General features: G+C 44.6%; 1 protein-coding gene across 1 annotated transcript in view; it reads right to left on the bottom strand.

The window, feature by feature from the left end:
• Positions 1-23714, bottom strand: part of P2RX1 (purinergic receptor P2X 1) — a 32418-nt gene extending 8704 nt beyond the window's left edge. The window contains exons 1-9 of the mRNA XM_060283080.2: positions 23410-23714; positions 12918-13065; positions 9976-10047; positions 7804-7873; positions 7047-7143; positions 6601-6681; positions 4736-4877; positions 1542-1672; positions 117-207 (exon numbers count right to left, since the gene is read on the bottom strand). Coding sequence (XP_060139063.2) covers positions 117-207; positions 1542-1672; positions 4736-4877; positions 6601-6681; positions 7047-7143; positions 7804-7873; positions 9976-10047; positions 12918-13065; positions 23410-23546 — 969 coding nt within the window. The 5' untranslated portion in view covers positions 23547-23714. The remainder of the gene's footprint in view (positions 1-116; positions 208-1541; positions 1673-4735; positions 4878-6600; positions 6682-7046; positions 7144-7803; positions 7874-9975; positions 10048-12917; positions 13066-23409) is intronic.
• Positions 23715-25847: the final 2133 nt, after the last annotated feature.

Raw genomic sequence — 25847 nt, 5'->3', positions numbered from 1 at the left:
ACCCTACTCGCAGCTGCATTTGACATGTTGCCCAGCTTACTTGGAAGGAAGGCTCCACTCACAACAATCGAGGCCACAAGGAGAAAACGCCAACTGTTTTTCAAAGCAAGCCTTACCTTCCCGTTCACCAGAATGTCAAATCGGATGCCAAACACCTTGTACAGAGTTCTTAGGTCCCTTCCATTTTCTCTGTAATATTTGGCGTACCTTTCAAAGCAAAAAGAGGCATTTTGTATGCATGAAAATGAACAAGGATTGCTGGAACAGGAATCCTCAGGGTCTCTCTCTGTCTGGCCCTCAAGGCTCTCCCCCAGGCCACCCCCCTCACAGCAGTGCTCTCCCCATGTATGATACCAGCAGCTGGCATTTGTGTCTGCGTGGCATAGTGGTTAGAGCAGGCATCCCCAAACTTCGGCCCTCCAGATGTTTTGGACTACAATTCCCATCTTCCCTGACCACTGGTCCTGCTAGCTAGGGATCATGGGAGTTGTAGCCAAAACATCTGGAGGGCCGCAGTTTGGGGATGCCTGGGTTAGAGTGATGGGACTAGGACCTGGGAGAGACTTGGGTTCAAATCCCCCCACTCGGCCACGGATGTGACCTTGAGGGCCAGTCACTGCCTCTCTCAGGCCGACCTGCCTCACAGGGTTGTTATGAGGATAAAATGGAGAGGGAGGAGAGCTGAGCACGCCACCTTGAGCTCCTTGGAGCCAAAGGTGAGGATGTTGTTGTTTAGTCGTTTAGTCGTGTCCGACTCTTCGTGACCCCATGGACCCCAGGCACTCCTGTCTTGCACTGCCTCCCGCAGTTTGGTCAAACTCATGTTGGTAGCTTCGAGAACACTGTCCAACCATCTCGTCCTCTGTCGTCCCCTTCTCCTAGTGCCCTCAATCTTTCCCAACATCAGGGTCTTTTCCAAGGATTCTTATCTTCTCATGAGGTGGCCAAAGTATTGGAGCCTCAGCTTCACGATCTGTCCTTCCAGGGAGCACTCAGGGCTGATTTCCTTAAGAATGGATAGGTTTGATCTTCTTGCAGTCCATGGGACTCTCAAGAGTCTCCTCCAGCACCATAATTCAAAAGCATCAATTCTTCGGCGATCAGCCTTCTTTATGGTCCAGCTCTCACTTCCATACATCACTACTGGGAAAACCATAGCTTTAACTATACGGACCTTTGTAGGCAAGGTGATGTCTCTGCTTTTTAAGATGCTGTCTAGGTTTGTCATTGCTTTTCTCCCAAGAAGCAGGCGTCTTTTAATTTCGTGACTGCTGTCACCATCTGCAGTGATCAAGGAGCCCAAGAAAGTAAAATCTCTCACTGCCTCCATTTCTTCCCCTTCCATTTGCCAGGAGGTGATGGGACCAGTGGCCATGATCTTGGTTTCTTTGATGTTGAGCTTCAGACCACATTTTGCGCTCTCCTCTTTCACCCTCGTTAAAAGGTTCTTTAATTCCTCCAAAAGGTGAGGATACAAATGGAATAAATAAATAAGGGGGGGCGGGTAGACGGGACAGAACAAGCCCAAAAGGCCATCATACCTGAAGTTGAACCCTGGAGAGAGGTTGCTGTCATCGTTGTAAAGGCCATGAAACTGGTAAATGGGTTTGCAGTGCCTCACAGGCCAGTCGAGGTCACAGTCCCAGGAGATGGTGATTCCGACGACGCCCCCCTGCCCAACAGAACAAGAGGGCATCCTTTTCAGTGGCCAACCGGACCTCGGCCATTTTGTGGAGAAGGAGCTGGCTGCCCCCCACATAGCAAAACAACATCAAACCTTTGGTTACGTAAAAACATGCTCAATACCCACACGAGACCTAACCGGCTGTACTCTTGCATAGACAAACTGTATTCTTCACTGTATCATATATTATAGATTTCAACAGAAATAAGTCATAACATTCAACGGAAAAAAGCAGTTGAAGAGCCAGTAGATCAGTTCACACTCTTAATCAGTTCATGGATCAGGTCCAAGCATGTGCTGTGGAACTAAAACAACTCTTCATGAGAGCCAGTGTGGTGTAGTAGTTAAGAGTGGTAGACTCGTAATCTGGGGAACCGGGTTTGCGTCTCCGCTCCTCCACATGCAGCTGCTGGGTGACCTTGGGCCAGTCACACTTCTCTGAAGTCTCTCAGCCCCACTCACCTCACAGAGTGTTTGTTGTGGGGGAGGAAGGGAAAGGAGAATGTTAGCCACTTTGAGACTCCTTCAGGTAGTGATAAAGTGGGATATCAAATCCAAACTCCTCTTCTTCTTCTTCTTCTTCTTCTTCTTCTTCTTCTTCTTCTTCTTCTTCTTCTTCTTCATGTGGATTGCGTGGACCTGATGAACAGACGCAGGTGGAATAGACACTAGCACATGTTTGGACCTGACCCATGAACTGATTAGAGTGTGAACTGATCTACTGGCTCTTCAACTGCTTTTTTCCGTTGAATTTTATGACTTATTTCTGTTGAAATCTATAATATGATACAGTGAATAATATACTTTATGCAAGAGTACAGTCGGTTACGTCTTATGTGGGTATTAGGCTGTCCCCCACAGACAAGACCCGTGTGTCTGTGTATGTACGTATGAATGTAGTTATTTATTTATTTATTTATATTGCTGTGCCTTTTTTAAAAAAGGAAGACAGCAATAAAAGCATACAATAAAAACCACCAAAAGGCTAGAAATGGACATCAATGAACCATTGTGGAAGAATGACTTTTAACTAACTGCTTGCATAGGCCTGACATCATCATCATCATCAAGCTTTCAGCAGGCATTTAAAAGTCGGCACAGGAGGCACCCGCTGAAACGCTGGTGGCAGAGAGTTCCACAGGACTGGGCCAATAACGCTCAGTTTCCTGTTGTCAAATGAGACTCATCAACTTGGGGAATGTGTGGGGCGCATACATGGGAGAATGATGTTCATCCCACGGGACGAGAGGAGACTTTTGTTTGGTCCACCTTTGAAAGCAAATTGACTCAATTCATACTTCCTGGGCTGATACATTGGATTGGAACATAATTATCTTTCTAACTGTTATTTGAGATTCTTCATGTTTTTAGATATTCTCAATTGTATTAGCATTGTTAAATCTGCTTCTTATTTTCTTTTTAACTATCTTGTTTGGGAGGAAGGGTAAAATAGAAATTTCATAATGGATGGTGATGATGATGATGATAGAACAGTAATCTTTTGCATGTTGGACTTCTCCAAATTTTGCAAGACTATTGTCCTTAGCTCAAAGAACATATAGAAATGAAAAGGCGTATTTTATTTTATTTTTTAATAAAGTGCAGATGTCTCCTGAAATGCACACACTGGGATAGCATAGTTATTTAAATACGTATGTTGTGATAAAGTAATATTTAAGTAATATTTATCATTTCACATGTAACAAAAATATTTAATACTAGCTGGCCCCGCCACGCGTTGCTGTGGCATTGTGTGTGAAATTAGGAAGAAAGGAATAAGATAGTTGATGTTTGAAAGTCTGGTCTGTCTTTTTTGCCGTCTGTTGCTTTCATGTCCACTTGAGGGGGGTATATTTTGCCTTTTTTAGAGAGAGAGAAAAAAATCACGTTTTTAGGTGTGTTAGGGGTGGGATCTCAACAATCTAAGGTTCTGCAAACACTCTCGTATTGTCAAGGAACGCTGTGTCCAAATTTGAGCGGAATTGGTCAAGCGGTTTCCAAGAAAAGTGGACTATAACAAACATGGCCCTTCTACATTTTTATATATTATTATTATTATTTTATATTATATAATTATTATATATGTTATAAGATATATAAATAAATATTTAAAATAAAGGATTTGAAAATATTTAGTAATATTATTGAATTACTAATATATAATCTATAATAACATTGCTGATTATTAATGATATTTAATTTTAATCTGGATTTTAATGTGGTTATTTTGGGAGGGGGTAGTTTAAAAAGATGTTAGCCACAAATTAATACAGAAATGGGACATGGTGAGTTTAGGAACAAACACCTGCAAACAGGGCCGGATTTAGGTTTGATGAGACCCTAAGCTACTGGAGGTAATGGGGCCCTTTATATGTCCAGCTGTCCTTTGTCAACAACAAATTGTCACTGTTTTTTGTGTTGTATATATGCTATATATCAGGCATCCCCAAACTTCAGCCCTCCAGATGTTTTGGACTCCAATTCCCATCATCCCTGACCACTGGTCCTGTTAGCTAGGGATCATGGGAGTTGTAGGCCAAAACATCTGGAGGGCCGCAGTTTGGGGATGCCTGCTATATATAGTAATTTATGGACCTAATAGGTATCTAAAGCCATTTGTACATGTCACCGTGCAACCAGCCCATGCAGAATGTAGGGACCCTATACTGTATATAGAAATGAGCAAACCAGTGATATTTTAGGGAGCAGGCTAGCAGGCAGGGCCCATGACTTACATCACAGGAGCCTACACAACACAAAACACTGTTGCTGTATGTAGATTTTACTTTATTTGTTTTTTATCTTATATTTTGGAAATGTACATCCAGGTTTTTTCCCCTTTAATTTTTTTTGGGCCCCAAGAGAGTGGGGCCCTAAGCTATAGCTTGTTTAGCTTCTACGTAAATCCCGCCACTGCCTGCAAAACTGGCTTGCATCTGAAGGAGTTGGAGCCACCCCATCCCTGCCTGCTTAGCACCCTACCCACTTTGACTCAGCCCTACTAGTCAACCGATTTCCTGTTGCCCAGACTGGCCAGGAGGACGTCCTCACCTTAAGGGCGAGAACGGAAAACTTCTGCCCGGATTCCTCCACCACGTACCCCAGATCAAACACTGGACACAGGGGGTCCCTGTCTTTGTGGTAGGTACAGCTCCTCAGGTAGCTCTTGTTGACTCCTTCCACAAGGTTACGTCTGCGGAAGAGGAAGAAACAAACCCTGTTATCTCTGTTTGCGGATGGCTCACTAAATGAGGGTTGTTAACTTACGGGGCTGCCAGCTGCCTTGAGCATCATGCCATGAGCGGAAAAGGCAGGGTAGGTTCAAGACAAGACCCCCACCTGGGGGTCCTGTGTCCAGCTTCAATTTACAGCTTCCAGAGCAGGCATCCCCAAACTTCAGCCCTCCAGATGTTTTGGACTCCAATTCCCATCATCCCTGACCACTGGTCCTGTTAGCTAGGGATCATGGGAGTTGTAGGCCAAAACATCTGGAGGGCCGCAGTTTGGGGATGCCTGTTCCAGAGGATGCTGAAGACCCACCTCTTTGCCCTGGCTTAAGTTGTATGATTTTAAAGGTAAAGGGTAAAGGGGCCCCTGACCATCAGGTCCAGTCGTGTCCGACTCTGGGGTTGCGGCGCTCATCTCGCTCTATAGGCTGAGGGAGTCGGCGTTTGTCCGCAGACAGCTTCCGGGTCATGTGGCCAGCATGACAAAGCTGCTTCTGGCGAACCAGAGCAGCGCACGGAAACGCCGTTTACCTTCCCGCCAGAGCGGTCCCTATTTATCTACTTGCACTTTGATGTGCTTTCGAACTGCTAGGTGGGCAGGACCTACTTTATTTTTATGAGTCTAACTTTTTTAAAAAATTAAATAATTCTTATTCGTTTTCAATCACAATAATCCAATAAAAGCCTCATTATGACAATGCCAAATTATAATACCATTAATAATGCCAATCATTCAAAAGCAAAATACCCCCCCCCCCCTGTGTGGTAGAATTGATGGTTTGATCATGATTTACTATACAGTCATACCTTGGTTTAAGTACGCCTCGGTTTGAGTACTTTCAGTTTAAGTACTCCGCGGACCCGTCTGGAACGGATTAATCCACGTTCTATTACTTTTCAATGGGAAAGTTCGCTTTAGGTTAAGTACGCTTCAGGTTACGTACGGACTTCCAGAACCAATTACACTCATATTCGGGTTAAGTACGCTTCAGGTTGAGTACTCCGCGGACCCGTCTGGAACAGATTAATCCACTTTCCATTACTTTCAATGGGAAAGTTCGCTTCAGGTTAAGTACGCTTCAGGTTAAGTACAGACTTCCGGAACCAATTGTGTACTTAAACCGAGGTACCACTGTATTTCTGCATTCCAAAATCTTATGACTTTGCATTACACTCCAGTCAGAATAACAAACCCTTATACGATTCTAACTTATTTTAAACTGTTTTTAATTTTATAAGTCACCCTGGAGGGCAGGTAATATAACAACAACAACAACAACTTTACAGTACAGGTGAAACTCGGAAAATTAGTATATTCTCGAAAAGTGGATTTATTTCAGTAATGCAACTTAAAAGGTGAAACCAATATATGAGATAGATGCATGACATGCAAAGCAAGATATGTCAAGCCTTTATTTGTTGTAATTATTTGTCATTACGCTAGTCAATTATAAATGGAATGTAATTAATGAAATGTAATAGCGATGTTTGTTTTTGTATTATTGTAACTATTTGTTTTATTACTGTGGAATTTCCAAAAGAAAGCATTTGTAAAAATTAAAAGAAAAATTAAAAATAATAAGTTGCATTACTGAAATAAATGCACTTTTCGATGATATTCTAATTTTCCGAGTTTCACCTGTATATCATGAGGACTGTCCTACACGATCTCATGGATCCTGGGCTTACCTGGCGACTTTGAACTTGGGGAAGGTGATGCTGTTCTTGATAAACAAGGTGAAGTTTTCAGCCGCCAGAAGAAGAGGGGGGCTATAAGACAAAAGCAGGATTAGTGCCTATGTGTCAAAACGCCTGTGTCCAAAGGAGGCGGGGATGCCCCTCCACCTTACTTATTTACAAAATTATATGCCACTATTAATAAAAACACTCCAGAGCCTTTAGCAACAATTATATATAAAATCATACACAAACACAGAAACACTAAAAAAAATACGCAAACACACATAAAAAATACACACACAAAACCTTCCCAGTTCATGCTGTGTTGAGGATCCCAGGAATAGACAATCATTGATTAGATGGACCCAATGGTCTAAGAGGCAACATCCTACATTCTTCTGATATCATGAGGACTAGTGTCACTTGGATGAGAAAGCAGAGACTCCTCCCCTTACTTAGGAACTTTGTCATCGATCTCCACCGGACACCACCCAAAGATCTCGCAGGTTTTCTCTGTGTGGCTAAAATTCACACACTTTCCGGTCATGATACCTGCAGGAAGTGGAAAACACAGCCTGATTAGTAGAAGATCACCTAAGAGACCAGCATGAGCTATTTGCAGTCTTTGGATAAAGCTCTACACTCTAACCCAGGCATAGGCAACCTTGGCTCTCCAGATGTTTTGGAACTACAACTCCCCTGATCCCTGACCCTGTTAGCTAGGGATCATGGGAGTTGTAGTTCCAAAACATCTGGAGAGCCAAGGTTGCCTATGCCTACTCTAACCCATGATTTCCTCCAGCAGCTGGTAAACCTGTGAAGGGGAACTTCTGCATTTAATCTATGCACTTCACCTTGAATGCTTTAGACCAGGGATTGGCAACTTGTGGGTCTCCAGAGGTTGAAGAACTACAATTCTCTCCATCCTCCCCGACATCTTGCCACACTAGCGGGGGCTGGTGGGAGTTGGAGTCCATCAGCACAGAAGTTTCTAACATTATCCATGGCATGGAGACAGTGGGTACAGAAAAGTTTTTCACCCTCTCTTTTGCAGCCCTGCCCTGACTTAATGCAAATCCAGGATTGTGATGCTAATCCCCCAATGCGGGCTGTGCGACGACAGCCTTGCATTTTTATCTATATAGGAAGATATGCAATGAGTCACAGGGTGGATGCAACAAGGGCTTATTGACTGCATGGTTTCCTTCTCACCTTGGCCCTGACGAAGGAACTTCCCGGCAGTGCATTCGCTGTCTCGATCACATTTCCCTGCTTCGGGATGCTGAGATAAGGGCAGAAAAAACACGTGTCACTCAACAACCAGGATGTAAATTTACTGCCACATCTCTTTTGCATTCTTACATCAGGCACATCATTGCCGGGGACTCTGTGGCCCTCCAGGCGTTGCTGGACTACAACTCCTACCACCCCGACCATTGGGATGGGAAGAATCAAACTAGTGATGGAGGAGCAGATGTCAGGCTAGTTTGCTGAGGAAGTGAGTCTCGCTCCATTGGGGGTTACAGGAAGGAAGCAGCAGGACTTGGAGATGGTGTGTGTTGGTGGAGGGGCAGGTTCCTGATGGCGGATGACCTTGTGTGGTATGGAAAGGAGGACAAGAAACAAAGTTTGATGCACCCCTGAAAATAGCACAAGGACTCTCCATCCCGTTACTTGTTTTGCTTTGTCCCTGATTAGTGCTCTGCTTCTTGGTTGTTTGCCAGGAAAGCACTTCATTAACGAGTTCAGGCCTTGCAATTAATTCGTACAAATGTCTTGCGGCATCCCTAATCTTTCCAGACCTTTCACCCTTCCTAGTCGGGACCTTTTGCAACTCCCCCCCTATTAACGGTAACATTTCTGCTCATTTCTTTCCAGGGTCGGGGGCTCTCCTGTTCTTGCACAATTGCCACTACTTCCCACTGGGGCAAGAACACTCCCTTCCGAATCATCTGTGTTCGCTGCAGAAAGCTTTGCAATATCAGTGACCTCTGATTACATTAAATTCCTGGGCTTTGCAGAAGGAGGGAGGTGGGGAGAGAGAATCTGTTGCTTTTGAGTTCACTGCTAGCCTTAAACTTGCACTGCTTTTGCTCGTGCCTGTTAGTTTTTGCCAACTTTCCCCTATTTGAAACTCTTCTCTATTTAATTTGGGCTTTCATGGTAAAATAACAAGGCAGTTGACAGGATAAAATCACTACAATAAACCAGTAAAAACAACAACAACTAGGAAGAACAAACACCAGCGAGGAACTGAAAAACAATGCCCAGTGTCATCGTGAATGTTTTGGTCAATTGTTGGAACATTATTATTGTGGTGGGCTGCTTGTATCTTTAGGGGAAAATCATCCTTCTCCATCCTGGTTCGATCCAGGTGTTTTGGACTGAAGCTCCCCATCAGCCCCAGACACGGCATGATACAGGTCTAGGAGGGGCAGGACAGGAGCCAGATTGCAGCTGGTGGTGGTGGTAGGATTGTCACCTTGCTTCCCACAGATGCATAGCTATAGCTTGGTGGAACTGCTGTGGATGGAAGCAGATCTATGCAGCAAAGAGCTGCGTTGCAGCTGGTTGCGTTTGACCCCTGTGGATGGGTCAGTGGTCAGAGCTGTGTGAAAGTCTAGTGGCTCTTTGAACTCATAGCTGTTTGACAATCCAACAGACTCCCTCGAAAGGTGGTGGCTCTCCTTTATAGCAGAGTTTTTGAAGCAGAGGTTGGATGGCCACCTGTCGTGGATGCTTTAGTTGAGATTCCTGCATGGCAAGGTGATTGGACTAGTGGAGCCTTAGGGCCCCTTCCAACTCTACAATTCTATGACTCTAGGGAGTTTGTTTATTTATTTGAATAAAATTTAAATGCTGCTTGATTGTAACAAAACAAAACAAAAAACCCAACAACCCTCAAAGCAGTTTACAAAACAGCGAGATTACAGCTAAAAACAACTATTTGGTAATGTATTAATTACAAAAAAAAGCTAAAAACGGGATTAAAATGCATGTCAACATTCAACGCACCTGGGTAGGCTCACCTAAACAAGAATGTTTTTAGACCACTGTAAGCAGATGAAAACATTAGCAGGATTCTTGTCTAATTCTTGTAGGGAACAAATACTATGGAGTGAAACAGGGGTGCGCAGCTCCCTGCCCTCTCACTGTCCCCCCAATTTATGCTGTTGCCAGGATGCCCCTTCTCGGTGAACTCATTGAGAGCCGGGGTGCTCCTCAAAGATGTTGCTATTCACCTTCTCCACTCCAGCACTCCAAACTCTGGACTCACCGGCAAATATTGGACGGCCTAATTTTGTGCGTGTTTGCTGCTGGCTGCTGTGAGCACATTCTGAAGAAGGAAAGACAGATATGTGGAATTAAGAAACAAGTGATTACCTCAGGGCACGTTTCCTGCTTCTGTCCACGGGTGATAATGAAGTTGGTCATAACCACAAAGGAACTGTCGCCCTACAGAGGAAAATAAGACCAGATAGCTTGGGTAAGGAGAAGAGTAATTAGGCCTCTTATGCATCTTCTGCTCTCTGTTCAACACTGGAGCAGACTCCTTGCGAAAGTGGTGGACTCTCCTTCACTGAAGGTCCTAAAGCAGAGGTTGGATGGCCACCAATCAGGGATTCTGTAGCTGTGATTCCTGTGTTGCAGGGGGTTGGACTAGATGACCCTCAGGGTCCCTTCCAACTGTAGAATTCTGTGATTCTGTGAACCAGGTGGTCCACACGTTGGCTTACCAGCTTGCCTTTTACCCTGGTGATGGCATTATCAAATTCCAGGTCAGTTTATTACAAGATCTCCTACATCCATCTGAATAAGAAGGTTGGTTCATAACTCATCAAGCCTCCATATCATCAACCAGTCTCTAAATTGTGGGATTCCCTTGCTAAGTAGATGCAACAGTTTCTTTGCTATACTGCTTTCAGCAAATGCTGAAGACGCACATTTTTGCACCCGAGATGTGTGTTTTCGGGGCTCACCCTATTCTTGTGACTGTAATGTGTTTCAACTGCTTCTAATTCATAATTTTAAGTTGTTGTCACCTGCCCTGGGCCCTGCTGGTGAAGGGCAGGTAATGGCAATAAAAAATAATAATAATACTATCAACCTCCCTGCTCTTATTCCCCATAGAATGGTACAATTCCCAGAATTCCCTGGAAAAGGACATTGGTTGTTAAACCACTTTTGGAATTGTAGCTCTATGAGGAGAATAGAGGCCTCCTAACAACTCTCAGTTGTGAGAGCTGGACCATAAAGAAGGCTGATCGCTGAAGAATGGATGCTTTTGAATTATGGTGCTGGAGGAGACTCTTGAGAGTCCCATGGACTGCAAGAATATCAAACCTATCCATTCTGAAGGAAATCAGCCCTGAATGCTCACTGGAAGGACAGATCCTGAAGCTGAGGCTCCAATACTCATGAGAAGAGAAGACTCCCTGGAAAAGACCCTGATGTTGGGAAAGATGGAGGGCATAAGGAGAAGGGGACGACAGAGATGGTTGGAGAGTGTTCTCGAAGCCACCAACATGAGTCTGACCAAACTGTGGGAGGCAGTGGAAGACAGGAGTGCCTGGCGTGCTCTGGTCCATGGGGTCACGAAGAGTCAGACACAACTACTGGTAAATGACTAAACAACAACAACAACTCTCAGTATCCTTAGCAAACTCCAGCTTCCAGGGGACCCCATGATTGCTTATAGTATCATAGTGCTTTACATGTACTGGTTGACTATGTCCCAGATATCAGCCACCAACAAGCACTGCCATTTGCATGCAAAGTTCAAATATGTATAAACAGCACTAAGCAGGAAGAACAACTGTCCAATTAATACAACAAGGACAAAAGAAGGGTGAATGGCCATTTTTGTGAAAAACTTCCATCAGCATCTCAGAGAACAGCCTCTCGTGGAAAAGGAAACTGCTCTGATGCACATCCCAGATTCCTGGGACACATTCCTCATAGATGATAGTTGAGAAAAGCTTTTGGCAAGGAGACTTAGAACAAACTGGGACATATAGGATGAAAATTTACAGATCTGTAACTGGTTGTTCCCATAGTATCACAGTTCTATTTGTGTTGCTGTTAACAGTTTGTCCTTTTTTTACATGTTTGTACTTCGGGGTACATTGCAAGTACAGTGGAACCTCGGTTTATGAACACCTCGGTTTACGAATTTTCGGTTTACGAACGCCGCAGACCCACCTGGAATGGATTAATTCACTTTCCATTACTTTCAATGGGAAAGTTCGCTTCAGTTTATGAACATTTCAGTTTATGAACAGACTTCCGGAACCAATTACACCCATGCTTCGGGTTAAGTACGCTTCAGGTTGAGTACTCCGTGGACCCGTCTGGAACGAATTAATCCACTTTCCATTACTTTCAATGGGAAAGTTCGCTTCAGTTTATGAACGCTTCAGTTTAAGTACTCTGTGGACCGTCTGGAACAGATTAATCCACTTTCCATTACTTTCAATGGGAAAGTTCGCTTCAGTTTATGAACGCTTCAGTTTATGATCAGACTTCCGGAACCAATTGTGTTCATAAACCGAGGTACCACTGTATTTTTACATACTGTTGGGTCTCATTGCGGTTTGTGTCACATTCACAGTGTGTGTGGTCACGCTTAACTGTGTTTGATTGTGATTATCATTTTACCTATCCGAAAGGTGCTGGGGTTTTTTAACCTTAAAGATATGGAGAAATAAAGAAAAAATTGTTGACACCCCACTGTTTTTTCCCACATTTTCTTCGTCTTCTTAACTATACTGGCAGAGCCGTTTGTAAAACTCTGAAGCTCGCTAGGGTGCCTGTGTGGAGAATGTGAGGTAAAGGTAAAGGGACCCCTGACCATTAGGTCCAGTTGCGGATGACTCTGGGGTTGCGGCGCTCATCTCGCTTTATTGGCCGAGGGAGCCGGCGTACAGCTTCCGGGTCATGTGACCAGCATGACTAAGCCACTTCTGGCGAACCAGAGCAGCGCACGGAAACGCCATTTACCTTCCCGACGGAGCAGTACCTATTTATCTACTTGCACTTTGACGTGCTTTCGAACTGCTAGGTTGGCAGGAGCAGGGACTGAGTAACGGAAGCTCACCCCGTCACGGGGATTCGAACCACCAACCTTCTGATCGGCAAGCTCTAGGCTCAGTGGTTTAACCCACAGCGCCACCTGCGTGTGTGAATGAATCGCAAATTGCACAGGAATTGAATTGGTTCCTTTTTGGAGGGTGTGAACCAGCACTGGAGCTAATTGCTTTTTTGAAAACCAAACTTTCCAAGAGCTTCTTTTTTCTTCTGTTGGGCAGAAGTGCTTAATCTCTTACCTGAGGAGGGAAAACATAATCTGCCACGTCCCATATATGTGGACCAATATCACTGGTATTTGTCAGGGTTAATCCTTTGAGCTTCACGGAGACAGAGCTGATGATGCCATCCTTGGACTGGTAGCCTTTCTCATAAAGGAAAACCCACCTAGGGAAGAAATGGGAGGGGTGGAGAGACACAAGAAAATTGACAGCCACAAGGAGCAATTGGGTGCTGCGTTCTTGCATCCTCAGAACAGCCAATCACATTGCAGATTCTATACCTCTCCTCTAATTCTGGGATGGGCAACCTGTTGGCCTAATAATAATAATAATAATAATAATAATAATAATAATAATAATTTATTATTTATACCCCGCCCATCTGGCTGGGTTTCCCCAGCCACTCTGGGCGGCTTCCAACAGAAAAATGAAATAAAATAATCTATTAAACATTAAAAGCCTCCCTAAACAGGGCTGCCTTCAGATGTCTTCTAAAAATCTGGTAGCTGTTTTTGTCTTTGACACCTGATGGGAGGGCGTTCCACAGGGCGGGTGCCACCACTGAGAAGGCCCTCTGCCTGGCTCCCTGCAACTTGGCTTCTCGCAACGAGGGAATCACCGGAAGGCCCTCGGTACTGGACCTCAGTGTCCGGGCAGAATGATGGAGGTGGAGACACATATGGTCCTGCCTATGGTCCACAACCTAAATATATGTGACCTAAAGCACCATCCAAATACCCTGGACCTTCCCTCCACCAAGCTTGCCTCTCCTGACCACCAACTCTTTGATGGCACACTGAGCCCTAAAGGAGGGGGAGGGGGAGTTGAAATTCTGGGATATATTAAAAGCAGCCAAACCTACAATTCATATCTTGCTAGATAGGCACTTCATGGGAGCTGAAGCTCACAGGGTCTTCCTATTATTCCTGTATATATATATATATATATATATATATATATATATATATATATATTCTCCTACCTGTCTGGGCATACTCTCTTATTCTTTTTTTTGTCTCTTCCTCATCTCTTCATCACCAAGCCAGAAATGTGAGAACATCTGCTAAGACTGAGCTCCAATGCTCAGGCACCATTTTAAGCTAGGCTTTAAGTATGTTTTTGTAACTGTATCACCATTTTAAGCCTATCTGAACAAAGCTGCTGTACGTATTACTACTCCTCAGCAAGTATTCTGAGTGAGTAAATGTTATTTTCACCTTTTACAAGACTGTTTGTGTGGTCGTTATTTTGAGGATGAGAAAATGGGGGAGGGAAATCCAATCTGCCGTAAAGCATCCTAGCCTTTTAGTTTTTAAGGCTAAAACTAGCCTATCTAGCTAAATGTTGGGGGGGATAAAAGGAAGGACTTCTTCACGCAGTGCAGAGTTAAACCACGGAACTCATTTCCGCAGGAGGCAGCGATGGCCACCAACATGGATGACTTTAAAAGAGCATTAGACAAATTTGTGGAGGATACAGCTACCAATGATGGCTAGGCTCTGCTTCTGAATTCCAGTTGCTGGAAACCACAGGAGGGGAGAGGGGCTCCTGTGCTTGAATCCTGGTTGCGGGCATCTGGTTGGCCACTGAGAACAGGAGGCAGGACTAGGTGGGTTATTGGCCTGATCCAGCAGGCTCTTCTTAAATTCTTACTGCTGTCTTGCTTTAGTGTGAGACCAAGAGGAGAACTGGTTCAAAACATCCACTTCATCTCTTGTGCCCTGGGAGTCAGGCCCACATTCTGCAGTGGGGATGAAAACCAGATTTATCTCCTTTTTTAGCCCGGCAGTCTCGAGCAGACCATGCCACACAATCTTGGATTTCAGCTCAAAAAGTGATGGCTTCCTTTATCGCCTCCCAGAGCCAGGATGAATCAATCCGCTGTGTTTTGCTTGTGACCTAACGGGCTATTTGCGGAGTCAAAACGGAAGGGATCTGATTTGAGGGAATGCTAATCTGGCAAAAAAAGAGAGGGGACACTTCCAGCCACATAAGGCATTCCTGGAGCGAAGTGAAAGTGGTTGCTGGATATTTTTCATTTTTACTAAATATAACCCACTATTATAACATCAGGCTCAGGACCGGCTCAATGCATTTTGGCACCTGAGGCAAACCTCTAAATGGCATCTTGTCCCCCAATGCCAGGGAAGAAGGGGTGAGTGAACACCTACACCAGGAACAAAGGGGGAATAAATATCTCCATCGGGATGAAGGAGGAAAGTTAAATCTGCCTTACTCAATGGTTGAAGGGGGAATAAAAGACTATCACTGGGCAAGGGTGGGGGAAAGGGGGCCACTCCATACCCTCCAACATTTCTCCAATGAAAACAAGGACATCCCATTCCATAATTGTAATCTTACTATTTATACCCCACACATCTTATTGGGTTGCCCCAGCACTCTGGGAAGCTTCTAACATATATAAAAACATAATAAAACGTTAAATAATTAAAAAGAAACCTTCCCTATGGGTTAAACCACAGAGCCTAGGGCTTGCCGATCGGAAGGTTGGTGGTTTGAATCCCTGCGACGGGGTGAGCTCCTGTTGCTCGGTCCCAGCTCCTGCCAACGTAGCAGTTCGAAAGCACATCAAAGTGCAAGCAGATTAAAAGCACCGCTCCGGCGGGAAGGTAAATGGCGTTTCCATGTGCTGCTCTGGTTTGCCAGAAGCGACTTTGTCATGCTGGCCGCATGACCCGGAAGCTGTACGCCGGCTCCCTCGGCCAATAACGCGAGATGAGCGCCGCAACCCCAGAGTCGTCCGCGACTGGATCTAATGGCCGGGGGTCCCTTTACCTTTTTTTATACAGGATTGCCTTCAGACGGCTCGGGGGTTGGGTGACTCCATAACCTCCAACAAATATAGGGACATCCTAAGGAAAAGTGGGGCGTTCCGGGATTAAATCAGAAACCGAGACGGCTTCTCCGAATCAGGGACGTCCCTGGAAAATAGGGACACTTGGAGGGTCTGTTACTCTGAATGATACTGGATGGGTGCAGAGCCCAGCAGCAGCCACCATTTCCTCCCTAGGGTTGAGAGGAGACCAGCCTTCTATTTCTCAATCTTGTAGAGGCAGCATTGAGGGGAGGATGCTAAGGAGGCGGCAGATTTGGCATCCAAGGAGCAAGCTCTAGCTGTTGCTGCTACTGTGGCGGCAGCAGCCAGCAGTGGGTGATACATTCCTTAGAGGCCGGATCCGCTACCGCTGTGAATCCTGCCACCGCCTGAGGCCACCACTTCATGTTGCCTCATGGGTGGACTGTCCCTGATCGCACTACAATATTTTCATGTGATGCGGCACATCCAGTGTGGGGTAACAGTTAGAGTGCTGGATCTGGCAGACCAGGGTTCAAATCCTGGTTCCGCCATGAAGCTCACTGGGTGACTTTGGGCCAGTCGCTGCCTTTCAGCTAAACCTACCTCGCAGAGTTGTTGTGGCGATTAAATGAGGAGCAGGAGAACCATGTACACCACATTAATTACAAACAAATAAATAAAAGAATAGAATGTACCGTATTTTTCCATGTATAAGACGCCCCCATGTATAAGACAACCCCTATTTTTTTGAACCCAAAATTGAGAAATCAATATTTTTTGGGGGGGGGGAGATCGCACTTGAGTTGTTTAGGAGGTAGCTTCTTCACGGCAGCTGCAGGAAGGTAAGTAGTCTTATACACAGAAAAATACGGTAATCATAGTGCTAGTATACAGGTCTGATCCTCTTTTAAATCCGTTTAAGACTATCACTATATTTTCTGGGAGCAAATGCCACAGTTGAAATCTACACTGCGGCTTTCTTTTGCTTGTCCTGATTCTTCCAACACTCAGGTTCAACAGATAGCCCTCTGAGCTAATATAAAGCGCAATAACTTACATTCATTTTTTCCACACTGTCAACAGATTGGTTTAACACAGAGGATATAAGACATCAGCGACAACAAGCAGATTATCATTCCCCTAGAAACTTAACTGTTACTCTTTTTTAAAGCATCATGTAAAAGGGCTGGGAATTCCCAAATAAACACAAAAAACCTTCCAGACATTCTCTGCTTGTAGCTGAACTGCCCTTTGCCCATCTCTCATGAGGCTGGGAATGAGAATCTGGCAAGCAAAAAGCCAGGGTATATTAATTTTAGTCTGTTCCGGAAAATAAGTTACGACGTTTATGCTGAGGAGCAGGCACGTCGCCAAGTCTCTGTCGAAAAGGCTTCTTGGTACATGAGCCAAGAAACACAGTCCGAACGATGCTAGGGTCTCTGACTGCTCACAGACCCATCATCATCTGAGACACCAAGGAAGGCAGATTGCAGGGGGGTGGACTAGATGATTTATTGGATCCTCTCCAACTCTACAGTTCTCTGACTATAGAGGAAAGGAAGACATTCAATACTGTGGCATGGCCTTCTTAGTGGTGGCACCAAGGCCGTGACATTTTCTGCCCCTGAATACTCCTCCATTGGTTTCTTCTTCTCTATCATTTTTGGGCTGCCCCAGGCAGGGCAAGGAACAGGAAACGGCTTGTGGGGCAGAAGCAGTATTTTGAAGGAGATGGGAGGTTCTGACAGGGTCCTAGAATCACCCCACATCCTTCCCAAAGCCTATTTAGCTCTGTTCCAGTTTTGGAAAGGAGATGGGAGGGATTTAGGACCCTGTCAAAGCCCTCATGCCTCCTTTCCGAAGCCAGGCAAGCACTTACTCGAGGCCCAGTATACCTGAAGGAGCGTCTCCACCCCCATCATTCTGCCCGGACACTGAGGTCCAGCGCCAAGGGCCTTCTGGCGGTTCCCTCACTGCGAGAAGTAAAGCTACAGGGAAGCAGGCAGAGGGCCTTCTCGGTAGTGGCGCCCGTCCTGTGGGACGCTCTCCCTTCAGATGTCAAAGAGATAAACAACTATCTGACATTTAGAAGACATCTGAAGGCAGCCTTGTTTAGGGAAGTTTTTAATATGTGACATTTTAATGTATTTTTAATCTTTGTTGGAAGCCGCCCAGAGTGGCTAGGGAAACCCAGCCAGATGAGCGGGGTAAAAGTAATAAATTGTTATTAAAATTATTATTGAGAAGGCGCCCCTTCGGCTCGGTGCCCCAACCAGATGCCCCACTGTGGAAACTAGCAAGCAGGATCTGAGTGCAAGAGCCCTCTCCCCAAAGGTTAAGTCCAGTCAAAGGTGACTATGAGGTGCGGCGCTCATCTCGCTTTCAAGCATGGGGAATTGGCGTTTGTCCACAGACAGCATGGCTAAACCTCTTCTGGCACAACGGGACACCGTGATGGAAGTCAGAGCGCACAGAAACGCCTTCCCACTTATTTATCTGCTTGCGCTGGTGTGCTTTCAAACTGCTAGGTTGGCAGGAGCTGGGACAGCAATAGCAGCCCATCCTGTCACGGGGATTCGAACCGCCGACCTTTTGATCAGCAAGCCCAAGAGGCTCAGTGGTTTAGACCACAGCACCACCCATGTGTCAACAGTAACAACACTTTGCTTGGTACCATTCACTCTGGAATATAGCAACAATGGAGAAAATTATGCACAATTTGAGATTTCTGCAAGGACTAGAACTTCCAGACGCTATTTATCCAATTTGACATTATTTTATTACATATACCACGGAACCATCATTTTCAAGACAACCCACCTCACAAGCTTCGCCCACCTGGAACTATATTATCTGATAATCAGATAACACTAATATTCTTTACTAGGACGTTGTTATTTTCCCCCATGTGCAGCTGTGCTCATTCTACATCCCTGTTTTATAGCTTCGCTTTTCACCTTTTAATTTTGAACTGTTGTTCTAACCGTTCTCTCAGTTTTATATACACTATAAAATAAAAATTTTAAAAAGTTACACAAAACAGCACCACCAGTAACAGCATTTGATCACTGCACGGCACAAGATGGACAGTGGTGAATAAAAAATAATAGGGACAGATGGAGCATGTTTTATTGCTGCATGCAAACATGGTTATTACAGAACCGGATTTGCTGCGAAGGGATCAGATTTACAGCAGATTTACACCTGTGCCTCTCCCAGAACAATCGTTTGGAGGCCGAGTGGCCCTCAGGACTTGGTTTCCTACTGCTTGAGAGTGTCGTTTCTAGGATATTGGCAATCATCAATATTTATCTAGTGATTTAACACTAAGTTCTATTGTTAGGAGGGATGGAGAAAAGCTGTTCTCCATCCACTTTCCCTATTGAACAGAGATGGACCATATGACCTTTTAGGTCCCTTCCAACTCTACGATTCTATGATTCCAGGCTATTGCCTTTAAACCTTGCTGGTTGGCTTCTTCTAAGACATCTGGTTGACCAGTGAGGGTCAAAACAGAACCCTGGACAAAATGATCTATTTTGTCTGATCCAGGAAGTCAGGTTGGCTTCAGAGAGTTAGGGCTCATCCTGCTTGTCCTGTGCTTAGAAAGCACAGATTTCAGCGATTTCCCGCTTAATCTGCACTTTCTTAGCATGGGTCCGAGCAATTTTCCCCTCGCCCCATTCCTTTCCCAGGGAAAACCCACTCTTTGGTGCTCAATTGGAGCAAATGTCAATCCAGAGAAAACCCAACTGATGTTTGCTCTGACTGAGCACAAAAGAGCTGTTTTCCCTAGGAGAAAGCAGCAGGACAAGAGAAAGTATGGATGAGCTTTTAGACAAGCTATTTCAAACTTTTATATAATTTTTAAATAGCTCATCTTGTATCCTGAGCAAATCTTACATATGCTGGGGGAGAACACAGCTACTGAATCTCCCAAACCCACGTAGATAGGAAATGAATTACTAGAGATGGATCAGAAATCCAGTTTGGTTTGCATTTCCTTGTGAACCTACCTAATTCACAATTCCGCAAGCAATATGTGATGTGAAAGGGGCCATCTTTTGAAATTCGCACTTCACCAAATGCAATTCTCCAGCCAAACAAAAGCGTGCAAACTAGGGGAAAGTGTTCATCAGAAATGCATATATCAATGGAAAATACATTAATAGTCAACTGATCTCCACTTGTTTACTATTATTTTTATTGTATGATTTTTTAACTAACATTTTTGTAAAATGCTCAGATTTTTTTTTAATGAATTGTGGCATATACATATTCTTATAATGGAATTCTTCTTTGGCGATCCCTCGTAGCCAAGTAAGATTGTCTTCCATGAACACGGTCTTGACCGTGAGTCCATAAGTGACTGTGGAGGCCAATTCTGGATCCAGACATCCTTCCCTTTTAGTGGGGACTAAATTAAATTAAAGGTAACTGCTTAAAAAAACAACAACAACAACCACGGGCATGTTATGACTCATGTCTTTTAAATTACAAACTGGCGCAGAAATGTGAAGAATTGAACTTCCTTGAGATTGGGAAAGAAGAGAAAGTGAGAGAAAGTGAAATTGACAAATTCGCTGATGCCTAATTAGGCACTAATCTAATGCCGGCAACCATTCTTGGACTTGGGCTGCAAAACGCTCCTGGAGATGTAAACACCCCAAAGCGCACTTAAATCTTTAATTGCAAAAGTTTTACAACTGTTGCTTTTCTGTTTGTCACTGTTTGGAATACACATTGCTCTCTGAGAGTCCTGGAGGAGATCTCTGGAAGCTATCTTGTCTTCAGGAACCACACGGTGTGCCAGCTCTCTCCTTTGTCCTTTCCTGGGAAGATGGGTAGAATAACACCCCTCCTTAGCAGCTCAGGACTTACAAATCACTAGGGATGGCGGCACCTGTTAATTCCACTTTTCCCTCTGTTTCTCATTTTCCCAGTCTTCAGCACAGAATTCTTCAACAGAACTCTGGCCTTCCACTTTAAAAGCAAAGCAAGATTCTAGTCCTCATTGCACTGCACTAAGGAGGAACCTAGGAAGCTGTTTTATACTAGCCATTGGTCCATCTATCTCAGTATTATCAACGCTGTCTGACAGCGGCTCTCCAGGTTTGCAAAGCCATACCAGTGGCTGCAGGGTCCCCCCTCACAAAAAGTGGTTGCTCTGCTGTCTTAACAGACTTGACATGAGTCAGCAGTGTGATGCAGCAGCTAAAAAAGCCAATGCAATTCTGGGCTGCATCAATAGGAGTATAGCATCTAGATCTAGGGAAGTAATAGTACCACTGTATTCTGCTCTGGTCAGACCTCACCTGGAGTACTGTGTCCAGTTCTGGGCACCACAGTTCAAGAAGGATACTGACAAGCTGGAATGTGTCCAGAAGAGGGCAACGAAAATGGTCAAAGGCCTGGAAACGATGCCTTATGAGGAACGGCTTAGGGAGCTGGGTATGTTTAGCCTGGAGAAGAGAAGGTTAAGGGGTGATATGATAGCCATGTTCAAATATATGAAAGGATGTCATATGGAGGAGGGAGAAAGATTGTTTTCTGCTGCTCCAGAGAAGCGGACACGGAGCAATGGATTCAAACTTCAAGAAAGAAGATTCCACCTAAACATTAGGAAGAACTTCCTGACAGTAAGAGCTGTTCGGCAGTGGAATTTGCTACCAAGGAGTGTGGTGGAGTCTCCTTCTTTGGAGGTCTTTAAGCAGAGGCTTGACAGGCATATGTCAAGAATGCTTTGATGGTGTTTCCTGCTTGGCAGGGGGTTGGACTGGATGCCCCTTGTGGTCTCTTCCAACTCTATGATTCTATGATTCTATGATTCTAACAGAACAGGCCTAGATCTCAAGACTTAACAGGTTTAGGGGCCAGGACTGTCCTTGGTAAAGTGTAAACAGTTGGCGCTTCGGGCCTCCATTTCATAGAATCATGGAATTGTAGAGTTGGGAAGGGACCCCAAGGGTCATCTAGTCCAACCCCCTGCAATGCAGGAATCTCAGCTAAAGTATCCATGACAGATGACCATCTGTTTTAAAACCTCCAAGGAAGGAGAGCGCACCACCTTCCAAGGTAGTCCAGACGACTCTCAAACAGCTCTTACCGCCAGAAAATCCTTCCTAATGTTTAGTCGGAATCTCCTTTCATGCTATTTGAATACTTTGGTTCAGATCCTCTGCTCTGGAGCAGCGGAAAACTAGCTTGCTCCATCTTTAGAAAGGAGATGCCAACTAAACATCAGGAAAATCTTTCTGACTGTTAGAGCTGTTTGACGGTGGAACGGACGGTGGAACCTTGGAAGTTTGCGGACTGTCCTTCCTGGGAGGCTTTTAAGAAGAGTTTGGTTGGCCATCTGTCATGGATGCTTTAGCTGTGATCCCTGCATTGCAGGGGGGGTCAGACTAGATGGCCCTTGGCATCCAACTCTACAATTCTATGATTCTCTGACCTTCCATGTCACAACCATTTACTGAAGATGGCTGTTATATCATTGCATTGCATTGCATTTATGAACCGCTTTCCACAAGAATAAACACACAAAAAACACCAAACGGACAAAACCTGACAGTATTACAGCAATAAAATGCTTCCCTTGGATGCAAAGTCTTGCCTGCCCTTTGGCTCAGACCGCAGGAATCCTTTTGGGCCAGGAGTGCCCAATGCTAGATCTCTGGCAAGATTAGTAGGCTGTTCCCTGTGCCAATTTTGCGCACTAGTGGAAGGGTTAACTCTCTCTTGTGCTTCCTGGCTGCCTCCTCCCTCTTCTCCCAGGGGAAGGAGCTGATAGGACTTCTGGAAGAGGGAGAAGCAGGGGCCTGTAACTTCGGACATGGCTTTTGGGACAGGAAGACTCTGGAGGACTGATGGTATCCCAGCTCCTGGCAAGCTATTTTGGGGTAGCTGGCCTGATTTTTCTTAACAGTTGGCTGACCGTGGATTTTTATTGCCATGTTTACTTTTGTGTTTTCGTGTGTGCGCAGAAAGGATGTTTAGAAAGAAGCTGGAAATGATTGATTGGCAGGCACCGGCTTGCCTCAGCAAGACAGGATTTTTCAACACAACAAATAGCTGGGTGACCTTGGGCCAATCACTGGCTCTCAGCCTGGCCTACCTCGCAGGGCTGTTGGGAGGGTAGAAGGGGAGAGGGACAACGATGTATGCCACTTTGAGCTGCTTAGAGGAAATATATGATATAAATGTAAATAAGAAGAACAAGAGGAACTTGGTACTATCCATCGATGCTATCCCGCAATGTTATTGATTAGTTCAATTAATTCCATTATTTAATTCATCAACCAGCTGGTTAAATCAAGAGAGTTAAATAGATTGGAGAGGGAGATGCAATTGGCGTATGGCCTGATACTAACCTAGTTACAGAATAGCTAGTGGAACGTAGCAAACTGCCTTATACTGAAGATTTAAAGTGGAGCCTAAGAAGCTAGCCATTGGTCCATCGAGGCCAGTGAGCTATGGCCCTTTCCTTAAAAGTAAAGCAAGATTCTAGTCCTCATTATTCCGAATGAAGGGCTGACTTAAAGAGGAGCAGGGAGTCTCTCCCAGTCCTACCTGGAGAAGTCATTGGGGATCGAACCCTACACCTTCTGCATGCAAGGCAGATATCTGCTCCACCACTGAATGATGGCTCCTTCCCACAAGCTGGTTGACCCAAACCATAGAAGACGCACTCACCCAATGATGTAGGCAAGGACCACCAGCTGTATCAGCCTGAAGGTGAGCCCCACCTTCTTGTTCCGCACCAAAACCATCCTTGGCGTGTCATATTCAAAGAGGAACGAGGACACTTTCTCCGAGAATCTGTGCCCCATGGATGAAACGCCGCCTTGGTCTCTGCCAACTGCTGCAGGTGGGAAACCTCTGACTGGTTCTTCAGGCTTTGGGTCCCCGCAAGTCCTGGTGTGGTGTTTTCTTGCAGCTCACCCACTTGCCTTCTGCCCTTCCCCAGGAGATGACACAGAGCTCTCTCTCTCTCTCTCTCATGGGTGTGAGCAGGTCACTTTACATCTCCTTAGATGGTCTGGGGGGTGGGAGGTGGGTGTGCTTTCGAAAGCAAATATAATATACCAGCCTGCAACCACTGTCCAGGAAACTGTTGCACCCTAGAGGTTTGTGCTCCTCCAGATGGTCGCAGGAGGAAGTGAAAGAGCTGCGAAGGAGCTTGTGCAAACCTTCCAACTTTTTCACGGGCAAAAATAGGAGAATGCTTGCAAGGTGCCAGCTCTTTAGCCGAAAGATCCTTGCCAAAGGCCCTCCTCTGTTACATTTTACTCTGCCTTCTGCGCGCTGTAAATATTTGCTTTGCAGTAGCATTCCCTGTGCTGATTTAATAACCAAGAGGATGTTCCTTCTTTGACTTAGACACTTAAGACAGAATTGTCCTGCAATAGGTGATCAACAGCTTAAAGAGCTAGAGTCAGGCTGGCGTATGATTATGAATATTTACATCCCTCTTTTTCACCAAGACTCAAGGTGGCTTACCCAAATCAAAGCAACACAGGTAAAACACAGGAAGCTAAAAAAACCTGTAAAAGATACTTCCATCCCTTCCAACGTTTCTCTGATGAAAATAGGGACATCCTAAGGAAAAGCGGGACATTCCGGGATCAAATCAGAAACAGGGGTTGCTTCTGTAAATCCAGGAGTGTCCCTGGAAAATACGGACACTTGGAGGGTCTGTGCCCGCAGTGCTATGCACTGCAAATGTTGAAACCCACAACCGAGAAACTACTGGATAATTTCTCTTCCCCCAAGAGAAATCTGGTGACACCACCACCACCCAATTTATCTGTCCAAAAATACAGTAGAGAGTTTTGAGAGGCCATTTGGACTCTACGGCAGTGGTTTAGTTGTCTACCGCATTTCACTGCTTCTGCCTGCAAGGCTTCCCATTGGAGCACCTCATTGGCCACTGTCAGCTGGGGATGGTGGTCTAGATTGGCCCGATCCAACAGAGCTCTTCTTTGGCTCAAGTTACTCTCCCTATGAAAACAGTAGCAAGGCCCTCTCCATACCAAGATAACATTCCCGCATGTTGCTCTAACCCCTCTAAATGCTGGCGAGAATCCAGAGAGCTTCTTTCACCCCCTCAAATGGGCTTTTAAACAGCAAGCCCTGCGGAGAGTGGTGGGTGTCCCCTGACGGCTGCTCACTGTCTGGGGACATTGCTTGTTGTTGTTTTTTATAACAATTTATTGATTTTCCAAAAAAAAAAAACCCAGAAAAGAAAAGAAAAAATCACAAACAGATTAAACCATAATTTCTTGGTCAAATTCCCTCCACTTTCCCCTCTTAGCATATATACTTGTTTATGCACATCCATAAAATCTTATATACTTAACAATTCAATTGTAAAACCTCCTTCATATTATTACAAGTGACTTTTATTTATTTTTTAAATAGATATTTATTGATTTTCACAGTAAAAAAGGGTTACAGAAAATTGAAAAGGGGGGGGGAAATATGAATACAAAAAAGCAAAAATACAAGAATCAAGAAAACAAAAAGAAAACCACAAAAATAAAAAAGGTAAAAAACTGTATAACTTATCTTTATCACAGTGTATATTGGGACCTCCTCGGGTTCCCGTCCCTGTGTTTCTCAAACACATTTCCAATTTAGCAAATTCTACCTCAAAGTATTCACTTTTAATACTAAATTTCTTATTTTCTATTCTAGAATAACCTCTTTTACCTAATCCACAGATTTATTTACCACTTAATTTCTATTCTTAAAATATTACTTTAGCATAGTTTTTTAAATACAATTTAAAATCTTTCCACTCTTCTTCAATTGCTTGTTCTCCCTGGTTGCGGATTCGTCCGGTCATCTCTGCCAGTTCCATAAATTCCATCATCTTCATCTGCCATTCATCAATCATTGGTAACGTTTGCTGCTTCCAGTATTTAGCAATCAAAAGTCTCGCAGCTGCGGTGGCATACATAAAGAACGATACTTTTCTCTTGGGGATTTCCTTCCCTACAATGCCCACTAGGAATGCCTCTGGTTTCTTCACAAATGTGCCTTTTAGCACTTTCTTAAGTTCGTTATAAATCTTATTCCAGAAGTCATTCACCAGTGGACATGTCCACCACATGTGATAAAATGAGCCT

This window comes from Zootoca vivipara, chromosome 14, assembly GCF_965207765.1.
Source record: "Zootoca vivipara chromosome 14, rZooViv2.hap1.1, whole genome shotgun sequence".
NCBI classification, from domain to species: domain Eukaryota; kingdom Metazoa; phylum Chordata; class Lepidosauria; order Squamata; family Lacertidae; genus Zootoca; species Zootoca vivipara.
This window is presented reverse-complemented; position numbering and strand designations above follow the sequence as displayed.